A 20,085-nucleotide genomic window follows, 5' to 3' on the forward strand; every position below is an offset into this window, starting at 1 on the left:
GTCACAGTGGGAGCTCCATGGGGCAGGGACTGTCTCTGGGTCTCTGCAGCACCCGGCACAATGGGGCCCTTGACTCCCCCCAGCCCCTCACTCCCACCCTGAAGCCCCCCGCTAGGCCAACCCTGCCCCCCAGCTCTGGCGGTGCCCCTCACTCCCAACCTGCAGCCCCTGCTAGCCCAGCCCTGGGCTGCTCCCAGCCCTGCTGGTGCCCCTCACTCCCGACCTGCAGCCCCTGCTAGCCCAGCCCTGGGCTCCCCCCCCAGCTCTGCCGGTGCCCCTCACTCCCGACGCGCAGCCCCACCTCCCACTCCCAGCTGGCTGGCTCTGTCCCTCACTTGATGAAAGCAGCCATCAATCTCGATGCTGGTTTTATGACCCCCCTCCGCCCCCGCCCCGGGTTGCCCATTCGGATCAAAGGTTAATTAATCCGAAGCAGACCGTGTCCAGAGTTATTCTGACCCCCGCCCGGGCAGGTGGTCCCAGCCCTGACACACAAGCCGTTATGAAAGACCAACAGGGCCCCGGGCCTGCCAAGGGGCCGGGGGCTCAGCGGGGGGCTGGGGGGACACGGCAACCATTTGGGACTCAGCTTGGAGGGGGGAGGGAAAGGCAGGTGGGATTAACCCCGAATCAGAGACGCCTGTCGCCCTAAAGTAGCTTGGATTTCACACGCCCGGCGCCGGGACACGGCCCCCTGGGGTGGGGCGGGGACTGGGTATCCGGGGACCCCTCGCCCGGCACTGAGAAGCAGCCACCTCTGGGGTGGGGCATGGGCGCTGGGTATATGGGGACCCCTCGCCCAGGTCAGGCTGGGCGGGGTTTAATCTTGGCACGTGATTGGCCAGGCCATTGTGATGTCGGGGGTGGGTGCCGCCGGCGATTGGCCGCGAGGCGGGGGGGCGGGGCTGCACGAGGTCGCCCCCTGGTGGCCGGCCATGGCCTGGGCGCTGTGGCTGGCGCTGTGGGTGCTGGGGGGCCCGGGGGCCCGGGGCTGCCTGCGCTGCGACCCCGGCTCCATGCGGCTGCTGCGGGAGCTGAAGGGGCCCTACCTGGGCCGGCAGCTGCGGGGGGAGCCGGGCCTGCGGGCGCGGCTGGAGGCCCTGCTCGAGCGCAGCCTCCAGGGCCTGGCGGAGCTGCCCATCGGGGAGCAGAGCTACATGGGGGTCATCGGTGCGCAGGGCCCCCCCGCCCCCGACACCCCAATACAGCCCGGGGGGGCGGGATCCCAGAGCTTTGGGTCTCATCCCCTTTGCTGCCCCACTAACATGTCACTGCCCCCCCCCCCAGACGAGAAGACGATGGGAGAAGCCGCCGCCCACTTCAGACGGGCCGTGACCCGAATCATGGAGAATGACTTCAAAGGTACCAGCCCCAGGGTGCCCCTCACTCCCGACCCGCAGCCCCCTGCTAGCCCGGCCCTGGCTCCCCCCAGCCCTGCCGGTGCCCCTCACTCCCGACCCGCAGCCCCCTGCTAGCCCAGCCCTGGCTCCCCCCAGCCCTGCCGGTGCCCCTCACTCCCGACCAGTGATTTCCCTACACCCCCCCTGAATTTTCCCAACACCCCCCCCCAGTTTTGTGAGCTAGTTACATACCAATTTAGTGACTGTTTGGAAATCTGAATTTAAACTGAAACATTAATACACACTTTAAAAGCTTATACAGTGTATGATAAAATATGTGTATCTGAAAAAGTAGAATAGATTTGAAAAGTATGAACATAGACTAGCTTCCTTGCTTCCTTATACAGCTGTTTTTTATGACAGTGTCAGTGCATTCATTTCGGTGATGTTGGCTATCCTAATAATTTCAAATGATGATTTGTAAGCAAAGTCTAAATGAGCTCTCCCTGACAGCTAGTGATGAGCTGGGGGCTAAGGCTTCAGGGACAGATTATATTTACATTCCCACCTAATCTACCTAGGGATCCAGCAAACAGAGCTGTGTTGTCCAAGTGATAGATTTTGGCTGGGGTTGGGTTACAAACCACTTGAATGTGGGGGGAAGGGGGGATGAAATGTTGTTCTTATTGATGAATAAAGGGCAGTAGAACTGTACTTAGTCTGTGATGTGGAACTTAGTCAACTTGTGGAACTCCTTACCTGAGGAGGTTGTGAAGGCTAGGACTAGAACAATGTTTAAAAGGGGACTGGATAAATTCATGGTGGCTAAGTCCATAAATGGCTATTAGCCAGGATGGGTAAGAATGGTGTCCCTAGCCTCTGTTTGTCAGAGGATGGAGCTGGATGGCAGGAGAGAGATCACTTGATCATTGCCTGTTAGGTTCACTCCCTCTGGGGCACCTGGCATTGGCCACTGTCGGTAGACAGATACTGGGCTAGATGGACCTTTGGTCTGACCCGGTACAGCCATTCTTATGTTCTTATGATTTGAAGGCATCAAGAGAGAGGTTGGGGACCTGTCCCTCTCCACTGTTTAAAGACAGAGCTGATTAGGCTCCATAGAGAGTCTTTTGTTTTGTTAAGTGACCACTGCAGCTGAAATCACTGACAATCAGGTCTAAGTGCTTTGTCCTGTTGTGGGGACAGTGTTCCTGTGGGGACAGTGTTTTTGTGTAAGAGACAGCCCAGACTGCACTAGCAGTGAGGTTCCCGCACTGAGGGCTCAGCTGAAATCACTGAGAGCTGGTGGAACCTCAAGAGACCAACTCGCAGAGGTCACAGTGGTAGGTGACAGCAGAAGGTGACTGTGCAGGGCCTTTGGCAACAGAGTGGTGGAGTGAACGGTGGCACAACGAACAGAACAGCCATGGCCAGAGCAAACTGTGCCTTTTTGTCCCCCACCTGGAAGGTGTACTCACGTGAAAGCATCTCTGAACTCTGAGTCTCCACTGACCAAGGACGACACCGGTGAGTGGAGTGCGGTGGAGGGAAAAGTGAGGGGCACGTTAAATAAACATTTGTTTGTTGGACTATATTTTATTCACTTTGCTCCAGAATGCTAGATTTGTGACTGGGAATGGAAACTTATATAAATATGTTTCCCAGTAGGCCAAGATTTTTAAAATGCAGTATTTGCCAAGGTTGTTATCTCACATTGTTGCTATCTTGGGAGGTCATTATGCTGGGGAGTTTCTGTACTAAACATTTTTATTATAATTAATTTTTACATAAGAATGGTCATACTGGGTCAGACCCATGGTCCAGATAGCCCAGTACCCTGTCTTACAACAGTGGTCAAGGCCAGGTGCTTCAGAGGGAATGAATAGAACAGGGAATCATCAAGTGATCCATCCCCTGTCGCCCACTCCCAGCTTCTGGCAAACAGGCTAGGGACACTCAGAGCATGGCGTTGCATCCCTCTCATCCTGGCTAATAGCCACAGATGGACCTGTTCTCCAGGAATTTATCTAGTTCTTTTTAAAATCATGTTATAGTTTTGGTCTTCACAGCATCCCCTGGCAAAGAGTTCCCTGGGTTGACTTTATATTGTGTGAAGAAATACTTCCTTTTGTTTTTTTTTAAATCTGCTGCCTATTAATTTCATTGGGTGACTGCTAGTTCTTGTGTTATGTGAAGGATTAAATAAAATTTCCTTATTCACTTTCTTCGCACCAGTCAAGATTTTGTAGACCTCTATCATATCCCCATTAGTCATCTCTTTTCTAAGCTGAAAATTCCCAGTCACTTTAATCTCTCCTCCTGTTTCATACCCTCATCATTTTAGTTGCCCATCTCTGTACCTTTTCCAATTCCAATATATATATTTTTAGGATGGGTGACCAGATCTACACACACTATTCAAGGTGTGCATGTACCATGGATTTATATAGAGGCAATATGATATTTTCTGTCTTATTATCTATCCCTTTCATAATGATTCCCAACATTGTTTGCTTTTGTGACTGTTGCTGCACATGGAGTGGATGTTTTCAGAGATCTACAGTGCTCCTGTTCTTTTTAAAAAAGCAAACAGAATCACTGAGTGGATGTTTTCAGAGAAATATCCACAATGATTCCAAGATCTCTTTCTTGAGTGTTAACAGCTAATTCAGACTCCTTCATTTTGTATATATAGTTGAGATTGTTTTCCAATGTGCATTACTTTGCATTTATCAACACTGAATTTCATTTGCCATTTTTGTTGCCCAGTCACCCAGTTTTATGAGATCCCTTTGTAATTCTTCGCAGTCTGCCTGGGACTTAACTATCTTGAATAGTTTTGTATCATCTGCAAATTTTGCCACCTCACTGTTTACCCATTTTTCCAGATCATTTATGAATATGTTGAACAGCACTGGTCCCAGTACCGACCCCTCAGGGATACCATTATTTATCTCTCTCCATTCTGAAAACTGATAATTTATTCCTACCCATTGTTTCCCATCTTTTAACCAGTTACTGATCCATGAGAGGACTTTCCTCTTACCCCATGATGGCTTACTTTTCAAAAGTCAATTTAAATTAAATACTTTTTTTTAAAATGTATATTTTTTTAGAAATCTAGACCTGTTATGTGTTTTGGTGTAACTTGCATTATTCTTATGTTAAATTTGCATAATCCTAACAAAACATTTACTTTATTCATATCTCTTTTATATATCTCGTTGGTCCTGACACCCCCCCTGTAAATTCGAACACCCCCCCTAATTTCAATTCCTGGGGAAACCACTGCTCCCGACCCGCAGCCCCTGCTAGCCCGGCCCTGGCTCCCCCCAGCCCTGCCGGTGCCCCTCACTCCCGACCCGCAGCCCCTGCTAGCCCGGCCCTGGGCTCCCCATTCCCATTGCCAATGAGGCAGCGCCCCCTTCTGGCTGCTCTTCAGTTTTGAAGCTCGATTAACCCTTTGACACCTGAACCGCTTAGACGACGTGGGTCGATTCTAGGAGAGGGTCTTTTCGCGCGCGGGGGGGGGGCTTTGCTCTGAATGTGGGTGGCGGGATATGGGGGAAGGGTCCCACTTTGGTGTGGGGGAGGGGCGTCTAGTTTTCAGTTAAATTCCCCTGTTGCCTCTTGAACCTAAGGATGGGGCGGGGCCGGAGCTGCGCTGCTGAGTCCCATGGTGCGGATCTGAGGGGTGGGGCTGGGGTGGCTGAGGGATATGGGCGGGGCTAGACGGAAGCCACGCCCACACGGCTGCCCAGTTGTATGGGGCCATGGCACTGTCCTTGTGTGGTGTTCACAGCGCACTGGTTGCTCTGCAGATGGGCAGCTCTTCAACGAGGTGATGTGGAGCCTGCAGGCGCTGAGAGAGACTTTCACAACCCTCATGGCCCGATTCCAGAGAGAGGGTGAGCGGGAAGGTGCCCCTCACTCCCGACCCGCAGCCCCGGCTAGCCCAGCCCTGGGATCCCCCCGAGCTCTGCCGGTGTCCCTCACTCCCGACCCGTAGCCCTGTTCCCCAGGGGATTGGGGGGGGGGTGAGCTGCGTTTCTCACCCTTCTTCTTCCTTCTTGTTTTGCAGTTTATTGCCCGAATAAGTGTGGTGAGTGGGAGCCAGGAGGGATGGGGGGGGGAAGGGACAGATCCTGGGGGAGGGGTGAGGGGTTCCAGAGACCCTGTGTCTGATTCCCTGGGGGGTCAGGAATCCCTGTGCTGGGAAGGTCCTATCCTTGACTGCCCTCCAGGCTAGGGCACCCTGACCTCCTAATGCTACCACCCCCTTGCAGCCCCTCAGGGCCTCCCCCCAGTGATTCCCCCCCCCCACCAGCCCCAGAATACCTGGGTCCAATTCCCCCAGCAAGTCAGGTTCTGACTCCCGGGATACCGGCACCAGCCTTACACCCAGGGGGCCTTTACCCCACCCTAGCTACTGGGGCTCTGACCCCCCCCATCCCTGACTTCCCCCCCGGGCCCTGACCTCCCCCCCTGGACTCTGACCCCCCCCTCCATCCCTGACAAACCCTGGGCCCTGAGCTCCCCCTCCAGTCCCTGAGCTCCCCCCCAGGCTCTGACTCCTTGGGGACCTGACCCCCCCGGCCCTGACCCCCGCCTCTCCACAGGGCGCATGGTTCACCAGTTCATCGACTGTCGAGCCTGCGGTACCAAGATCTACTCCTGCAACCGGGACCTGCGCTGCGGGGGTGAGCGGGGGCTGCCTGGGGCGGGATGGAGGGTCAGATGAACAGGGGGAGGGGCAGCTGTGAAGGGATGGGGGGTCTAGAGGTCTCCCACCTGTGTTGGGGTTTCACTCCCAGGCTCCAGGGCCTGGCTTCTCCAGCAGGGTCAGGAAGGAAAATTCCCCCCACCTCCACTATGGCCAGGTGCATTGTGGGTAATGAAGGGGTTTTCTATATCTAACTGGCCACTGTCAGAAGCTGGACTGGATGGGCCCATTGACCGGGGGCGGGGGTGGGTACTGGGATGGATGGGCCTACTCTGATGCGGGGGGCGGGCTGGGGTGGATGGGCCCATTGCTGTGACCCAGGGCACACTGCTGGGATCAATGGGGGGGGGGGGGGCGGGTTACTGGAGTGGATGAGCCCGGCCGGAGGGGCGGGGGGTTATGGGCTCTGATCTCTGGGTCTCTGGCAGAGCGGAGGCTGCAGGTGCAGCAGGACGACGACCTGATCCTGGACTGTGCCTTGACCTGGCACCGTGCCAGTTACGGTGCCAAAAGCTACCGCTTCTACCGGGTACGGTGCCCCTCACTCCCGACCCGCAGCCCCTGCCAGCCGAGCCCTGGGTCCCCCAGCCCTGCCGGTGCCCCTCACTCCCAACCCGCAGCCCCCGCCAGCCGAGCCCTGGGCTCCCCCCAACGCTGCCGGTGCCCCTCACTCCCGACCTGCAGCCCCTGCCAGCCGAGCTCTGGGCTCCCCCAGCCCTGCCGGTGCCCCTCACTCCCAACCCGCAGCCCCTGCCAGCCCAGCCCTGCCACCCCGCTCCAGCCCTGCCGGTGCCCCTCACTCCCGACCCGCAGTCTCCCAGATCCCTGTGTCTCTCCTGCAGGCTGTGGGGGGCTCGGAGCAGGTCATGGTCACGGGCCCCGACGCCTTCCTCGTGAAGAAGGAGGCGGCAGCGAACGACTCGGGGCGCTACCGCTGTGAGATGCTGAACACCCAGGGCTGGGTCTGCTCCGAGCTGCGCTTCCAGGTGACAGGTGAGGTGCAGAGAACCCAGGAGTCCTGGCTCCCAGTTCCACCCTGCTCTAACCACTAGCCCCACTCCCCTCCCAGAGCCAGGAGAGAACCCAGGAGTCCTGGCTCCCAGCCCTGCCTCCCTCTAACCCCTGTCCCCTCCCCCTTGCAGTGACTCCCCTGCCGGGGAATAGCACCCCACCACCTGCGCCGCCCCTGCTGGGGCCCCTGACGCTGCCCCCCCCGTCACGGAGCCCGACCCCCCCGGGGGGCCCTGGAGACTGGACCGTCTGGGTCATCATTGGGAGCAGCGCTGGGCTCGTCCTACTGCTCATCGGGGGCTGGTGAGTCCGGACGCCGGGGTCCCTCCCCCCTTCCCCCCGGGGGACAGGGCCCCCATGTGCCAGGGGCTGCGCGTCTGGGGGGCAAGGCCTGTGCCCGGGTGGGGGACAAGTGCTGGCTCTGTCCCCCCCCCCACCAGACAGCTCCCCCCATCTCCTTTCCCTAACCCCCCTCCCCTTCCCCCCCTTACAGCACCTGGCTCTATCGCCGCCAGCAGGAGGTGCCAGAGAAGGACGGTGGCAGCCAAGAGGGGCAGCTGAAGACGTGACCCGCCCACCCACTCCAGAACCAACACCCCCGCCCTGGTTCCTCCCACCTCCAACCCCCCCCCCGCTATTTTTAAATAGACAGGATTTTATTGCCAATACACTATCGTCCCGGACTCCTGGGTCCTGTTCCCGCCTCTGAGTGAGGGGCGGAGCTGGGAGCCAGGACACCTGGGTTCTATTCCTAGCTCAGCGTGACTCAGTTTCCCTCCCTATGAACCACTCCTCAGCTACACCCCCGCAGCCAGAGTTAAAAAACACAGAGGCAGCTGGTGCAGTGGGAAGGGGCTTTATTGTGTGGGGGGATCAGCTTGGCTTCCAGGGGTCCCCCCTCAACTGACCCCCCACTAGCCAGCACTTGTGGGAGGGGCCTCCCCAACCCTTGTGGGCTGAACCATTAGAGCTGTGGAGCTGGGGTGGGGGGGTGGAACGAGGCTAGGCAGTTCCAGGTGAATTGGGCGGGGGGGTTGGATATAAGTTGGAGTTTCTACTCACCCCCCTGCGGATCGGGGCTCATGGGAGGCCAGAATCCCCACTGCCCCCCTCCAGTGATGGGGGGAGCTCTCCCGGCCCCTGCCCCCACTCTGGGGAGCAAACAGGAGTTGAGCTCCCCTGCTGCAAGCTTTCCCACGGCAGTGCCCCAAAGGGGTTGTGAGCTTCCCCATGACAGTGCCCCAAGGGGGCTGTTCTAGGGCTGCGAGCTTCCCCACAGCAGTGCCCTGTCACCCAGTCGGTCCAAATTTCTCAGTAGCCTTTGGCCACTGTCAGCTCCCCACCCCCCTGTGGTATGATGCCTCCCCCACGAGCTCAGCCCCCTTAGGGAGCTGCCCCCTCACCAGTGGTCAGAGTCTCCCCACCCCGTAATTATCAGGCAGGGCACAGTGATGAGCAGGGTGGGGGGGACTGGGTGTAAATGGGAGGGGGCCAGGAGCTGGGGGGCAGCCTGGGTGGGAGGAGGGGGGGATCCGGTCCCAGTGGGGGGAAGTGAAAAGGGCCGGGGGTGCGGCAGCCCCCAACAGAACACTAGGCTCAGCAATGGTACAGTCCAACCAAGATGGCGTCTACAGTTGCCATTTCCCCACCCCCCTCTGCCAGTAAAACATGAGGTAAAAAATGGTATGATCCATCCAAGATGGCGTCTAGAGTTGGCTTCTCCACTCCCAACCCAGCTAGGTACAAAGATGGTACAATCCAAACTAAGATGGTTTCCACATCCTCCCCTCTGGTCAATAAGACACCAGAGTCAAAGGTGGTATGTCCCAAACAAGATGGCATCCCACAGGTGGAGTTGCCTTCCGCCTGCCAATGAAACACTTAAGTCCAATTAAATGGTACGGCCCAAATAAAGAGGGCATTTGGCCTTGGCATCCCCCCAAGCCCCAATGACTGGACCAATCCAAGATGGCACCTAGAGCTGACGTGACGCAAACATCACTGGTCTGATCCATTTAAGATGCGGGGGTGGAAGTTGGCATCACCCCCAGATAATGGCTTAACCCATTCAAGAGCTGATGTTGACCCTGAACACTTGTGGTATGATTTATGTAAGATTGCAGCCACCCACCGTTTCACTCTGAACACCAACAGTTTGATCCTTCCAAGATGCCCCTTGGGGCTGACAACCAAAAGAGCAATGGTTTAATCCATCCAAGATGGCATCCAGTGTTGACATTACCCAGTAAAATGGCTTCACCCATCCAAGATGGTGTCTGGAGTTGGCATCACCCCAAGCAATGGTTTCATCCACCCAACATAGCATCCAGTTGGCTTCACCGATGAATGGTGGCATCCCAAGCTGATGTCCAACGCAAACAATGGTTTCACCCATCCAAGATGGCATCTGGAATTGATATCACTGCAAACAATGGTTTCACCTATCCAAGATGGCACCCAGAGTTGATGTCACCCTGAGTAATGGTTCCAAACATCCAAGATGGCGCCAAACAAGGGTTCCACCCATCCAACATGGTGCCGCGAGTTGACGTCACCAAGAATAATGCTTCTACTCATCCAAGATGGAGTTACCGTCACCCATCCAAGATGGCGCCTGGAGTTGATGTCACCCTGAACAATGGTTCCACCATCCAAGATGGCGCCCAGTTTTGGCGTCACTACAAACAATAGTTCCTCCCAAGATGGTGCCTGGAGTTGATGTCACCCATCCAAGATGGCACCTGCATTGGTGTGATTTGTTGGCGTCTCTCGGGTGGCGGTGGGGGACTCCCCGTAGACGGGCCAGGGGGGCCCGCACCCCCTACCACTGCTCCACCATCAGGTCAATCATGTGGTTGACGCTCAGTTCGGGCGAGTCAAAGAAGTCAGTGGAGAAGATGCTGCTGCCGCCAGGGGTGCCGGGCCCCAGCCCCGAGGCCGGGCCAGACGTCAAGGCCTCCAGCCAATCGACAGGGTCGAAGGCGGGCCGGGGGCTGGGTGACGGGGGCCCCTCCGGGGGCTCCGGGGAGAAGACCCCATGCAGGGAGTCTGAGGGAGAGGAGGAGGAGGAGGAGGGAGGGGTGAGGAAGTCGTAGTGGCCGGGGAAATCCAAGATTGCCGCTGCCGGTGGGGTGCGACGGCGCTTCTTGCAGGGCGCCCCCTGCTGGCTGAGAGGCGAGGGGGGCCGGCGCGGCTCCGTGGGGAGCAGCAAGGGGGCATCCGTGGGGAGCAGATCACCTGGAGAGGGGGCGGGGGGGTTAGATGGACATGGGATGCTGAATGGCACCCCCTCCAAGCTGCTCCCTGCAGGCCAGCGCCCCCTGCTGAGCCCCCTACCCCACCCCTTCACAGCCCCACCTCCTGCCCTGCTCCCCACAGCCCAGTGCCCCCTGCTGAGCCCCCAGCCCGCTCCCTGCACCATGGCAGCCCGTACACCAGACTGGGGCAGGGGGGTAGCCAGGGTCTCACCTGCACACGCCAGTGGCTCCTCCAGGATGTCTTCGATCGACTGACTTGGGACCAGCTGTGGACGGGGAGACAGAAAGGGAGTGAAGGGCAGAAACGAGGACACGGCCCCTCTGGGGTGGGGTGCGGGGGCTGGGTCTATGGGACCCCCCCATACCTGGGCTTTCTGGATGGCCTCCTGCAGCTCCTCCTCCAGGGAGCGGGGGGCCGGGGCGGGGCTGGCCGTGATCTGCAGGGGCAGTTCTAGGTCCTCCCCGATTGGCTCACAGGAAGGGGGGCAGAAAACCTGAGAGAGAGGGAGGGACATGGGGGTAAATTTTAGGTTCCCCTGCTCCCCACATGGCCCTATGGCCCTCCCTCCTTGGCATGGCTCCGCCTCCCTCCCAGGGCCCCTCCCCTACCAACTTGTCATGACTCCGCCCCTCAGCCTCTCCCCTGGAATGCCCCCCAACTGCTCCGCCCACTCCAATTATGGTATGGCCACACCCCCTGACATGCCCCTCCCATTTGGCCCATCCTCCCTGCCCCAATCATGCCCCGCCCCTGCCACACAAGCCCCGCCCCTGATCATGCCCCACCCTTGGCACACAAGCCCTGCCCCTGATCATGCCCCGCCCCTGGCACACAAGCCCCGCCCCCAATCAGGCCCTACCCCTGGCACACAAGCCCCGCCCCTGATCATGCCCCACCCCTGGCACACAAGCCCCGCCCCCAGCTCTCACCAGGAACCCCTCTCTCCTGGGCGCTGTGCCCTCGGGCGTCTCCCCGGCGGGGGCCTGGGGGCCGTGGCTGGCTGGGGGCGAGGGGGGCAGGGGCTCCCCCTCCGGGCGGCTGCGCCGGCACTTGTGCAGCTGCAGCTCCTCCCGCAGGTCGTCGGCCTCCTGCTGCTCCCGCTGCAGCTCCCAGGTGAGGCTGTCGATGAGCCGCTGCTTCTCCCGCAGCGCCCGGTCGGCGGGGGGCAGGGCCGGGGGGGGCGGCCCCGGGGCCCCCCGCACCTGGAAGGGCTTCAGCCGCTCCAGCAGGGCCGGCTTGGTGCCCGACACGGGCAGCCCGCGCTGGCGCAGCTGCTGGCGGAGCTCTGACACCTGGGGGGGAGGGGGGTGTCAGTGGGGGTCAGGGGGCCTTGGTCCCCGTTCCACCCCACTAAGAATGTCTTCTTGACAGAGGAGAAGGGAACCCCCCCATCCTCCAGCCCCTCACAATCTCCCTACCCCCATTATCCCTCCCCACCCCTTCACAGCCCCACCCCTCCAATAACCTCCCCACCTCTTCACAGCCCCACCCCTCCAATAAACCCCTCCCACCCTCCACCCCACCCTCCAATAAACCCCTCCCCACCTCTTCACAGCCCCACTCTACCCCTCCAATAACCCCCTCCCACCCCCTCACAGCTCCACCCCCACCCTTCCAATAACCCCCCTCCCCACCTCTTCACAGCCCCACCCCACCCTTCCAATAAACCCCTCCCACACCTCTTCACAGCCCCACCACCCTCCAATAAACCCCTCCCACCCTCACAGCCCCACCCCACCCCTCCAATAACCCCTCCCCACCTCTTCACAGCCCCACCCCACCCTCCAATAACCCCTCCCCTCACAGCCCCACCCTCCAATAACCCCTCGTAACCCCCCCACGCCCATGACGCTCCATCATTCCCTCCCAACCCCCACATCCCCACTCCCCATTTCCTCCTCTTCCACTCTGGCAGCCCCCTGCCAGTCCCTGCCTCCAAGGAGGAGCAAGAGAAGGATCAGGGTCCCCCCAGATTTCCCCCCCTCACAGACACACTCACTGTCAGGTCATCCAGGTTGGCGGGCAGCAGCTCAGGCTTGGGGGGCACAGGAGGGGTGGGAGGGGTGGGGGGTGCTGCCAGGGTAATTGGGGGGGCCGTGAAGCTGATCACTGGATCTGGGGAAATACTGTTGGGGGGCAGAGAGAGGAGAAGTTAGAGGGGGGCAGAGTCAGTGAGGGGGGAGAGGGAGAGGGGGTCAGTGGGGTTCAGTGCAGGGGTGCAGGGGAGTTGGGGGTGCAGGGGGGGTACCAGGTGCTCAGGGGTGCAGAGGAGTTGGGGGGGTACCTGGCACTCAGGGGTGTGGGGGTACCTGGTGCTCAGGGGGTGCAGGGCGGTGCAGGGGGGTACCTAGCACTCAGGGGGTACAGGAGGGTGCGGGGGGTACCTGGTGCTCAGGGGGTGCAGGGGGTGTACCTGGCACTGGGGGGTGCAGGGGTGGACCGGGCACTGGGGGTGCAGCACGGTGCAGGGGTACCTAGCACTCAGGGGGTGCAAGGGGATACCTGGTGCTCAGGGGCTATAGGGGGGTTCAGGGGGTACCTGGCGCTCAGGGGGTGCAGGGCCGGCACACACAGCGCTGTGGGGGGGCCCGGCGGGGCCGGCGGCTGCTGCTGCTGCAGGATCTGGAGCTGGAGGAAGAGCTGCTGCTGCTGGAGCAGGCGGGCGTAGGCGGCGTCCAGGGGGGCCGGGGCCCGGGGGGGCCGGGCCGCGGGGGGCACATACTGATGGTACTTCAGCTTCCTCACCTTGGGCTTGGGGTCCTTCGCCTTCTTGGGGCGTGGGGGGCCCTGGCGAGGGGGGAGAATGTGGCTGGGACCTGCTGAGTGGGGCCCCCGCCCTATCCCCCTACTGGGATCCCCCCAACTCCAGCCTCACCCCCCCCACTGGGACACCCCAATTATGCCCCCCCACTCTTAATGCTGGCCCCACTTCCCCATTCCCTCACTGGGACACCCAATACCCACCCCCCAACAACCACCTCCTAGCTGGGACACCCCAACACCCCACTCCCCCGGGACACCCCAATTCTGCCCCCCACTCTTAATGCTAGCCCCTCTTCCCCATCCCCTCACTGGGACACCCCAATACCCACCCCCCAACACCCACCCCCCAGCTGGGACACCCCAGCTCCAGCTTCCCTACATTCCCCTTCCAATTCCTGCTGGGGTCTCGTCCCACAGCTCCCCACCCCCGGCCCCACCACAGCCTGGCACCTACCTTGGGCAGCAAGGCCGGGGCCTTAGCCGGGGGGCCACCCCCAGGAGGTTGGGATTCGGGGTCCGGGGCAGGCGCCGAGGGGGGCTGGGACTCCCGGATCGACAGCAGCTCCGGCTGCAGGGAGAGAGGCCCAGAAAGCCAAGGAGTCACACAGCCGGGATAGAACCCAGGAGTCCTGGCTCCGAGCCCCCCTTCTCCCCCAACTCTAACCACTAGACCCCACTCCCCTTCCAGAGCCGGGGATAGAACCCAGGAGTCCGGGCTCCCAGCCCCCCCGCCCCCCCCCCACAGTACCTGCAGTTTGAAAAGCCAGACACCAGATGGCAGCAGAGACCCAGGGAACCCCCCCACCACTGCCGGTGCCCCTCACTCCCGACCCGCAGCCCCCTCCTGTGCCCAGCTCTGGCCTCCACCATGTATCTCACCTGGACAGCGGCCCCTGAGGCCGAGGGGGGGGATGGGTTGCCGTGTCCCCCCCCCAGGCAGGGGGTGAAGCATGGGGAAGAAGAGGAGGAGGACGATGAAGAGCTGCTGAGGTCCTCGTCTAATAGGAAGGTCCCAGGGGCAGGATCAGCTGGCGGGGGCGGGGGGGTGGGGTGAGGGAGGGGAATTAGAGAAGTCTAGAAAATCTCACCTGCCCCCCCCCCGAGACAGTCAGTCCCCACCCTGGCCCAGGATAGGAGCCGGCGCCCACTATTCCCAGAACGTGTCCACCTTCAGCCACTCATTGAGCCTTAGACCCAGGGAGAGAACCCAGGAGTCCTGGCTTCCAGCTCTCATCACTAGACCCCGCTCCCCTCCCAGAGCTGGAGAGAGAACCCAGGAGTCCTGGCTCCCAGCCCCCTGCTCTCACCATTAAACCCCGTTCCCCTCCCAGAGCTGGGGAGAGAACCCAGGAGTCCTGGCTCCCAGCCCCCTGCTCTCACCACTAAACCCCATTCCCCTCCCAGAGCCAAGGAGAGAACCCAGGAGTCCTGGCACCTGCCGTACCTTTCACAGCATCTTTGAGGCTGGGGTCCAGGGAAAGGATGTTTTTCGTCACGAGTTCTAGTGGCCCCGGCCGTTGCAGGAGTTTCTCCTTCAGATCCTCGGCCAGACGCGTCTTCTTCTCCTTCCGCAATGAGGGGTCCCCCCCAGACTCTGCTGGGGGGGCACAGAGTGAATGGGGGGTCACAGGCCATGGGGGGGGACGGACCCAAGTACCATGCACTGATCTGTTTGTGCCAATCATGGGACCCAACCATCTGGGAGAAGGAACCAGGTACCCCAGAGGCCAGGCAGGTGAGCCACAGATGGGCTGGGGCAAAGGACTGGGGACCCAGATGTCCTGGTGGCGGGGACCCCAGGTGAGCCAGAGCATGGGATTGGGGACCCAGGTGTCCAGGTGGCACCTACCTTCTGTGAACTGGCCCTTGGCAGCTCCCACTTTGTGGGTTCTCGTCTGGACCTTCACCTTCAGGGTCTCGTCAGCCTGTAAGGGGTGGGACCGGGGGTCAGAACAGCCTGGAGCAGCAAAGAGGGGGGGTATCGGGGTGCTTGGGAGGAGCAGGGCAGGAGCACTGGTTGCTGGGTGGGAGTGGGGTCTAGTGGTTAGAGCAGCGGGGGCTGGGAGCCAGGGCTCCTGGGTTGTCTCCCCAGCTCTGGGAGGGGCGTGGGGTCTAGTGGTTGGGGGCGGGGAAGGGGGACTGGGAACCAGGACACCTGGGTTCTATCCTGGCTCTGGGAGGGGAATGGGGTCTAGTGGTTAGTGTGTGTGAGGGTATTTGAACCAGGACTCCTGGGTTCTCTCCCCTGCAAGTCCCTTCCCCTCTCTGTGGCTCAGTTTCCCGCTCTGCGCAATTGGGAGTTTGACTCCCATCCACCTGAATGTGTCTCCAGCACTCTAAGACCCTCCAGTGGGGGGGGGGGATGATTTGCATATTCCATTACCCAGCCTGCCTTGCAGCAGCAACATAGCCACACAAGCCTCCCCTTGCCCCCAGGCTGCCCCGCTTGCTCACCCGGCTCTGCTCTGGGGTTCCGTTCACCTCCAGGTAGGTTGGGGGGGGCTTGGTCAGAGCTGCAGGGAGAGATGGGAAGGTTAGAGCCTGTCACCCTCAGTAGGAGAAGTGTCCCTGGAAGCCAAGGATGGCTGTGAAGGGGGGGCCCTCCCTCCCAGATATGCTGTGCTTGGTTACCCACCATCTCCCTGATCCCCCCCATCCCTCCCCCATAGACCCCCTCCTTACCAGCCCTTCTGGGGCCCCCCCTTGCCAGCCCCTCCTCCTTGGGCCCCCCCTTACCAGCTCCTCCTCCTTGGGCCCACTCACGTGTCAGGAGATGCTGCTCCTGGGATCTGCGATGCTGCATCCTGAGCTGCAGCACTGGGGGAGGGAGGATACAATCAGGGGGGTGAGACCACCAGCCCCATCGCCCACGTCCCAGGGGTTCCCCCCCAGAGCTCTGCTTGCAACCCCACAATCCTGGGCAGCCCCCCCTCACCCTCCACCAGTCCCCGCTGTCTCTCAGGTCCCATTCGGGATGGATGGGGGGAAACGGGGGGAGGGGTCTGGGAGTGGGGTGCATGGGGTGGGGAGCAGAGGATGGGGTGGAGAGAAGGCAGGGCAGGTGGGGGAAGAGGAGGGACAGGAGGGGAGCAGGCAGAGGAGGGGGAGGGCCGTGGTGTTCCCATCTATTCTTGTCCCTCCCCCCCACCCCAGCAGGTGTCTGGCGGGTGGCAGCTGGGGTGAGGGGAGTGAGAGCTATTTCGGGAGCTGGTAACATGAGACCCCCCCCTGCCCCCCACAGAACCACCCTCTCCCCACCCCATATAACCCCCCACCAATGGAATACCCCCAGGGGCTCAGCGGGGGGGCCTGTGGTGCAGGGAGCAGGGTGGGGGCTCGGCAGGGGGCTCCGGGCTGCAGGGGGCGGGGCGGGGGCTCGGCAGAGGGCGCTAAACTGCAGACTCTAGCTCTGATCCCGTGGGCTGCGGCTGGCTCTGGGGTGGCTGCAGCCAGCTGTTGAACAGGCAGCCAAGAGGAGATTTAGGACAGGAAGTGAAGCAGCTCATTTCCAGGCATCAGGGTGGGGGGAATCCCGATTCATTAACCCCTGCAGGGCTGGCTAATATCTCCCGGCAGAGGAGGCTGGGGGGGAGGGGAGCTGCAGCACAGAGCTTGGGAGGGGGGCAGTTATGATCATGGGGGTTGGGGAATCATGCTGCCCCCTTTCCCCATTGGTGCCATTCACCCCCCATCCTACCCCACCCTTTGTGGCTAAACCAGGGCCTGGGCTTTGCCACAGCCGGGAGGGGGCAGGGTTGTTTTGCTCACAGACACCCCCCTCCCCCCAGCTGGAGAATCCCTTCAGCTCTGGGACCCAGGCATCCGGGCAGAGGCGGGACCTCAGGTAGGCCAGAAGGAGGCCTTGGAGACCCAGGGGATCTGCTGTCTGGCACGCCCGGGTCCCTGGCTCACAGCCCCCCTGCTCTAACCACTAGACCCCACTCCTCTCCCAGAGCCGGGATAGAACCCAGGAGTCCTGGCTCCCAGCCCCCCGCTTTACCATCTGCCCCTCGAGGCCCTGCGCTGGGGGCCCGTTTCCCAGCCCCACTCACCGGATCGGAACTTGCTGCGGATCAGCATGGAGCGCTCGGAGGCCAACAGGGTCATGGTCTGGGCTGGGGGCGTCAAGCGCGAAGGGGGGGACACCTGGCCGGCCACCTTGGCCTGGGGGGACCCCAAAACAATCCAGCAGGGAGGAGAGACCGAAGGAGAACGGGGGGGTCACAGATGGAGCTTGTGACTAAACAACCCCTCCCCTGAGAGAGGGGCCCCCATAAGTTGAGGGGGATGGAAATGCCCCAGGGCTGGATAATGGGGGGCAGAGAACTCTCAAAAACTACCACTCAGTGGCTCCCAGCCCCCCCCCCCCCGAGCTGGGATAGAACCCAGGAGTCCTGGCTCCCAGCCCCCCGCCCCCAGCTCTAATCCTGTTGGGACAGATTATTCCCTGCATAGGGGGTCATTTTAATTCTAGACGCACACACCCCGGTTCCTTGCTGGGGGGTGGGGAGCTGGGGCGGGGAGGGCAGATCTAGGGGGCTCTGTTTGGAGGGGGAGCAGAACAAAGGGCTGCGGGGATCCGGGGGCCAATTTTGGGAGTTTGGGGGGCAGGATGGGACAGTTTAGAGGAGGCCTATCTGGGGGCAGATTTGGGGATGGGGCAGGGGTCAGACAGCAGGGTTTGGGGGGATCTGGTGGGGCACATTCTGGGACATGAGGATCTAGGGGTCAGATTTCAGGGGGGCTATAGGGGGTCAGATTTGGGAGATCAGATTTTTTGGGAAAAGGGATTGGGACAGGTTTGAAGGCAGGGATGTCTTGAGGGGCAGACTGTGGGGGCCTGGGGCAGGACTGGGTGAAGGGAGATCAACTGGGAGGTCAGGATTGGGGAGATGATGGGGTCAGGTTTGGGGGGATCCAGTTGGGGAATCTAGGGGCCAAGCTGTGGGTCAGAGGCCCCAGGGGGCAGGTTGGGGGATTGGGAGGCTCCAGGGGGAGCAAGTGGGGGAGTGGGGAACTCCAGAGGAGGGATCGTGGGGAGTGGGGGCTCCTCGGGGCAGGTTTGGGAATGGGGCCCCATGGGGCAGGTTTGGGGATTGGGGGCTCCAGGAGGCAGGAGGGGGCCCCCAGGGGGCGGGTTGGGTGATCAGGGGGATCAGATTTTTGGGGAAAGGGAGTGGGACAGGTTTGAGGGCAGGGATGTCTTGGGGAGCAGATTGGAGGGGCTGGGGCAGGAGTGGGTGAAGAGAGATCAACTGGGGGGGTCAGGATTGGGGAGATGGATGGGGTCAGGTTTGGGGGATCCAGTTGGGGGATCTAGGGGCCAAGGTGTGGATCGGGGGCCCCAGGGGGAAGGTTGGGGGATCAGGGGGCCCCAAGGGGTGGATAGTGGGGATTGGGGGGCTCTAGCGGGCAGGTTGGGGAGAAGTTTGGGATTTGGGGGGCTCCTGGGAGCAGGTTTGGGAGAATGGGGGCCCCATGGGGCAGGTTTTGGGATTGGGGGCTTCAGGAAGCAGTTTGGAGGGATCAGGGGGCTCCAGGAGGCAGGATGGGCCCCCCAGGGGGCAGGTTGGGTGATCAGGGGGCCCCAGAGAGCAGGTGGGGATAGCAGGGCCCAGGGGTGGGTTGGGGGTATCAGGGGTCCCAAGGGGTGGGTTGGGGGCTCCAGGGTCAGGTTGGAGGGCTTGGGGCCCAGGGGCAAGTTGGGGGATTGGGTCTCAAGGGGCAAGTTGGAGGCTTCAGGGGCAGGATGGGGATCTGGGGCCCCAGAGAGCAGATTGGGGGGATTGCTGGTATCAGGGGGCCCCAGGGTGCAAGTTGGGGGGATTGGGTCTCAAGGGGGCAGGTTGGAGGCTCCAGGGGTGGGTTGGGAGATTGGCTGCCCCAGGGGTGATTTGGGGGATCTGGGGACCCAGGGGGCAGGCTGAGTCCATCATGGGAACCCAGAGAGCAGGTTGGGGGGCCCAGGAGGTGGGTTCTGGGAAATCTGGGGCTTCAGGGGCGGGTTGGGGGATTGGGAGTTCAAGGGAATGGGTTGGAGGGACTGGGGGCAGGTTGGGAGATCGGGGGCCCAAGTGGGAGGGTTGGGGGGATCGGGGGCCCCATTGAGCGGGTTGTGGGGGATCAGGGGGCCCAGACTACAGGTGGGGGCTCAGAGGCCCCAGATGGCAGGTTGGGGGTTACGGGAGCCAGAGGGCGGGTTGGGGGATCGGGGGCCCCAGGCGGCAGGTTGGGGGCCCCAGAGGGAAGGTTGGGGGGCTCGGGGGGTCCCAGATGGCAGGTTGGGGGCTCGGGGTCCCACCCACCAGCGCCGCGCGGTGACTGTCCCGGTCGCTGTCCGGCCCGGCTCGGTCGGTCTCTCCCCGCGGGTCCCGGCCCGGCTGCGTGGGGGGTGCTGGGGCCGGTCACGGGCGGGCTCTGCAGGCTGGGGGGCGGGAGGACCTCGGGCCGGTGATGTCACAGCTGCCCCCATGGGGGGCGGCAGCTGCCCCACGTGTGAAAAGGCCCCACCTGCCGGTCACCCGACACCGCCACTCGCGGGCAGGAACGCGCTGCTGGCTCAGCAGGGACCCGCCCCCTGGGCTGACCCTAGACCCCACCCCCCTCCCAGAGCCCGAGAACCCAGGAGTCCTGGCACCTCCCTCCCCCCCGCTCTAACCATTAGTCCCCACCCCTCCCAGAACTGGGAGAACCCAGGAGTCCTGGCACCTCCCGCCCTCCGCTCTAACCATTAGTCCCCACCCTCCCAGAGCTGGGAGAACCCAGGAGTCCTGGCACCTCCCGCCCCCCCGTTCTAACCATTAGTCCCCACCCCGCTCCCAGAGTCCGGAGAACCCAGGCGTCCTAGGTTTGGCCACTAGAGGGGGATGTGACTGTTGCACCTTCAGTCAGGACTCCTGGGTCCTATTCCTGGCTCAGCCCCTGAACTCCTCACCCAAATCACAGACACAGAGTCGCCGAGATCGGGGCCCCGTCGGGCCGGGCGCTGCC

General features: G+C 61.6%; 2 protein-coding genes across 8 annotated transcripts; one reads left to right on the forward strand and one right to left on the reverse strand.

The window, feature by feature from the left end:
• Window positions 1-914: 914 nt before the first annotated feature.
• IZUMO1 (izumo sperm-egg fusion 1) lies at window positions 915-9,812 on the forward strand. Of its 5 annotated transcripts, none has more exons than XM_039511057.1 (9): window positions 915-1,170; window positions 1,288-1,362; window positions 5,162-5,248; window positions 5,422-5,442; window positions 5,960-6,040; window positions 6,492-6,592; window positions 6,906-7,056; window positions 7,206-7,377; window positions 7,568-9,812. In XM_039511057.1, the coding sequence occupies exons 1-9, from the start codon at window positions 936-938 to the stop codon at window positions 7,641-7,643; spliced, it is 999 nt and encodes a 332-aa protein (XP_039366991.1). In that variant the 5' UTR covers window positions 915-935; the 3' UTR covers window positions 7,644-9,812. The 5 variants fall into 5 exon arrangements, with proteins under 5 accessions (XP_039366991.1, XP_039366993.1, XP_039366995.1 ...); XM_039511059.1 differs by having other exon boundaries at window positions 9,191-9,812; XM_039511061.1 differs by lacking the exon at window positions 7,206-7,377.
• Window positions 9,813-9,878: 66 nt separating this feature from the next.
• Window positions 9,879-19,529, reverse strand: MAMSTR (MEF2 activating motif and SAP domain containing transcriptional regulator). 3 transcript variants are annotated; one of them, XM_039511056.1, is made up of 14 exons: window positions 19,401-19,529; window positions 17,148-17,259; window positions 15,859-15,912; window positions 15,550-15,608; window positions 14,945-15,020; window positions 14,540-14,692; window positions 13,975-14,123; window positions 13,550-13,663; window positions 12,872-13,119; window positions 12,332-12,458; window positions 11,262-11,624; window positions 10,697-10,825; window positions 10,543-10,597; window positions 9,879-10,311 (listed from the first exon to the last, which is right to left on the reverse strand). In XM_039511056.1, exons 2-14 carry the CDS (start codon window positions 17,200-17,202, stop codon window positions 9,896-9,898), a joined length of 1,998 nt encoding a protein of 665 aa, XP_039366990.1. In that variant the 5' UTR covers window positions 17,203-17,259; window positions 19,401-19,529; the 3' UTR covers window positions 9,879-9,895. The 3 variants fall into 3 exon arrangements, with proteins under 3 accessions (XP_039366990.1, XP_039366989.1, XP_039366987.1); XM_039511055.1 differs by having other exon boundaries at window positions 14,540-14,689; window positions 15,832-15,912; XM_039511053.1 differs by having other exon boundaries at window positions 15,832-15,912.
• Window positions 19,530-20,085: the final 556 nt, after the last annotated feature.

This window comes from Mauremys reevesii, linkage group 22 (genome assembly GCF_016161935.1).
Source record: "Mauremys reevesii isolate NIE-2019 linkage group 22, ASM1616193v1, whole genome shotgun sequence".
Classification (NCBI taxonomy): Eukaryota; Metazoa; Chordata; order Testudines; family Geoemydidae; genus Mauremys; species Mauremys reevesii.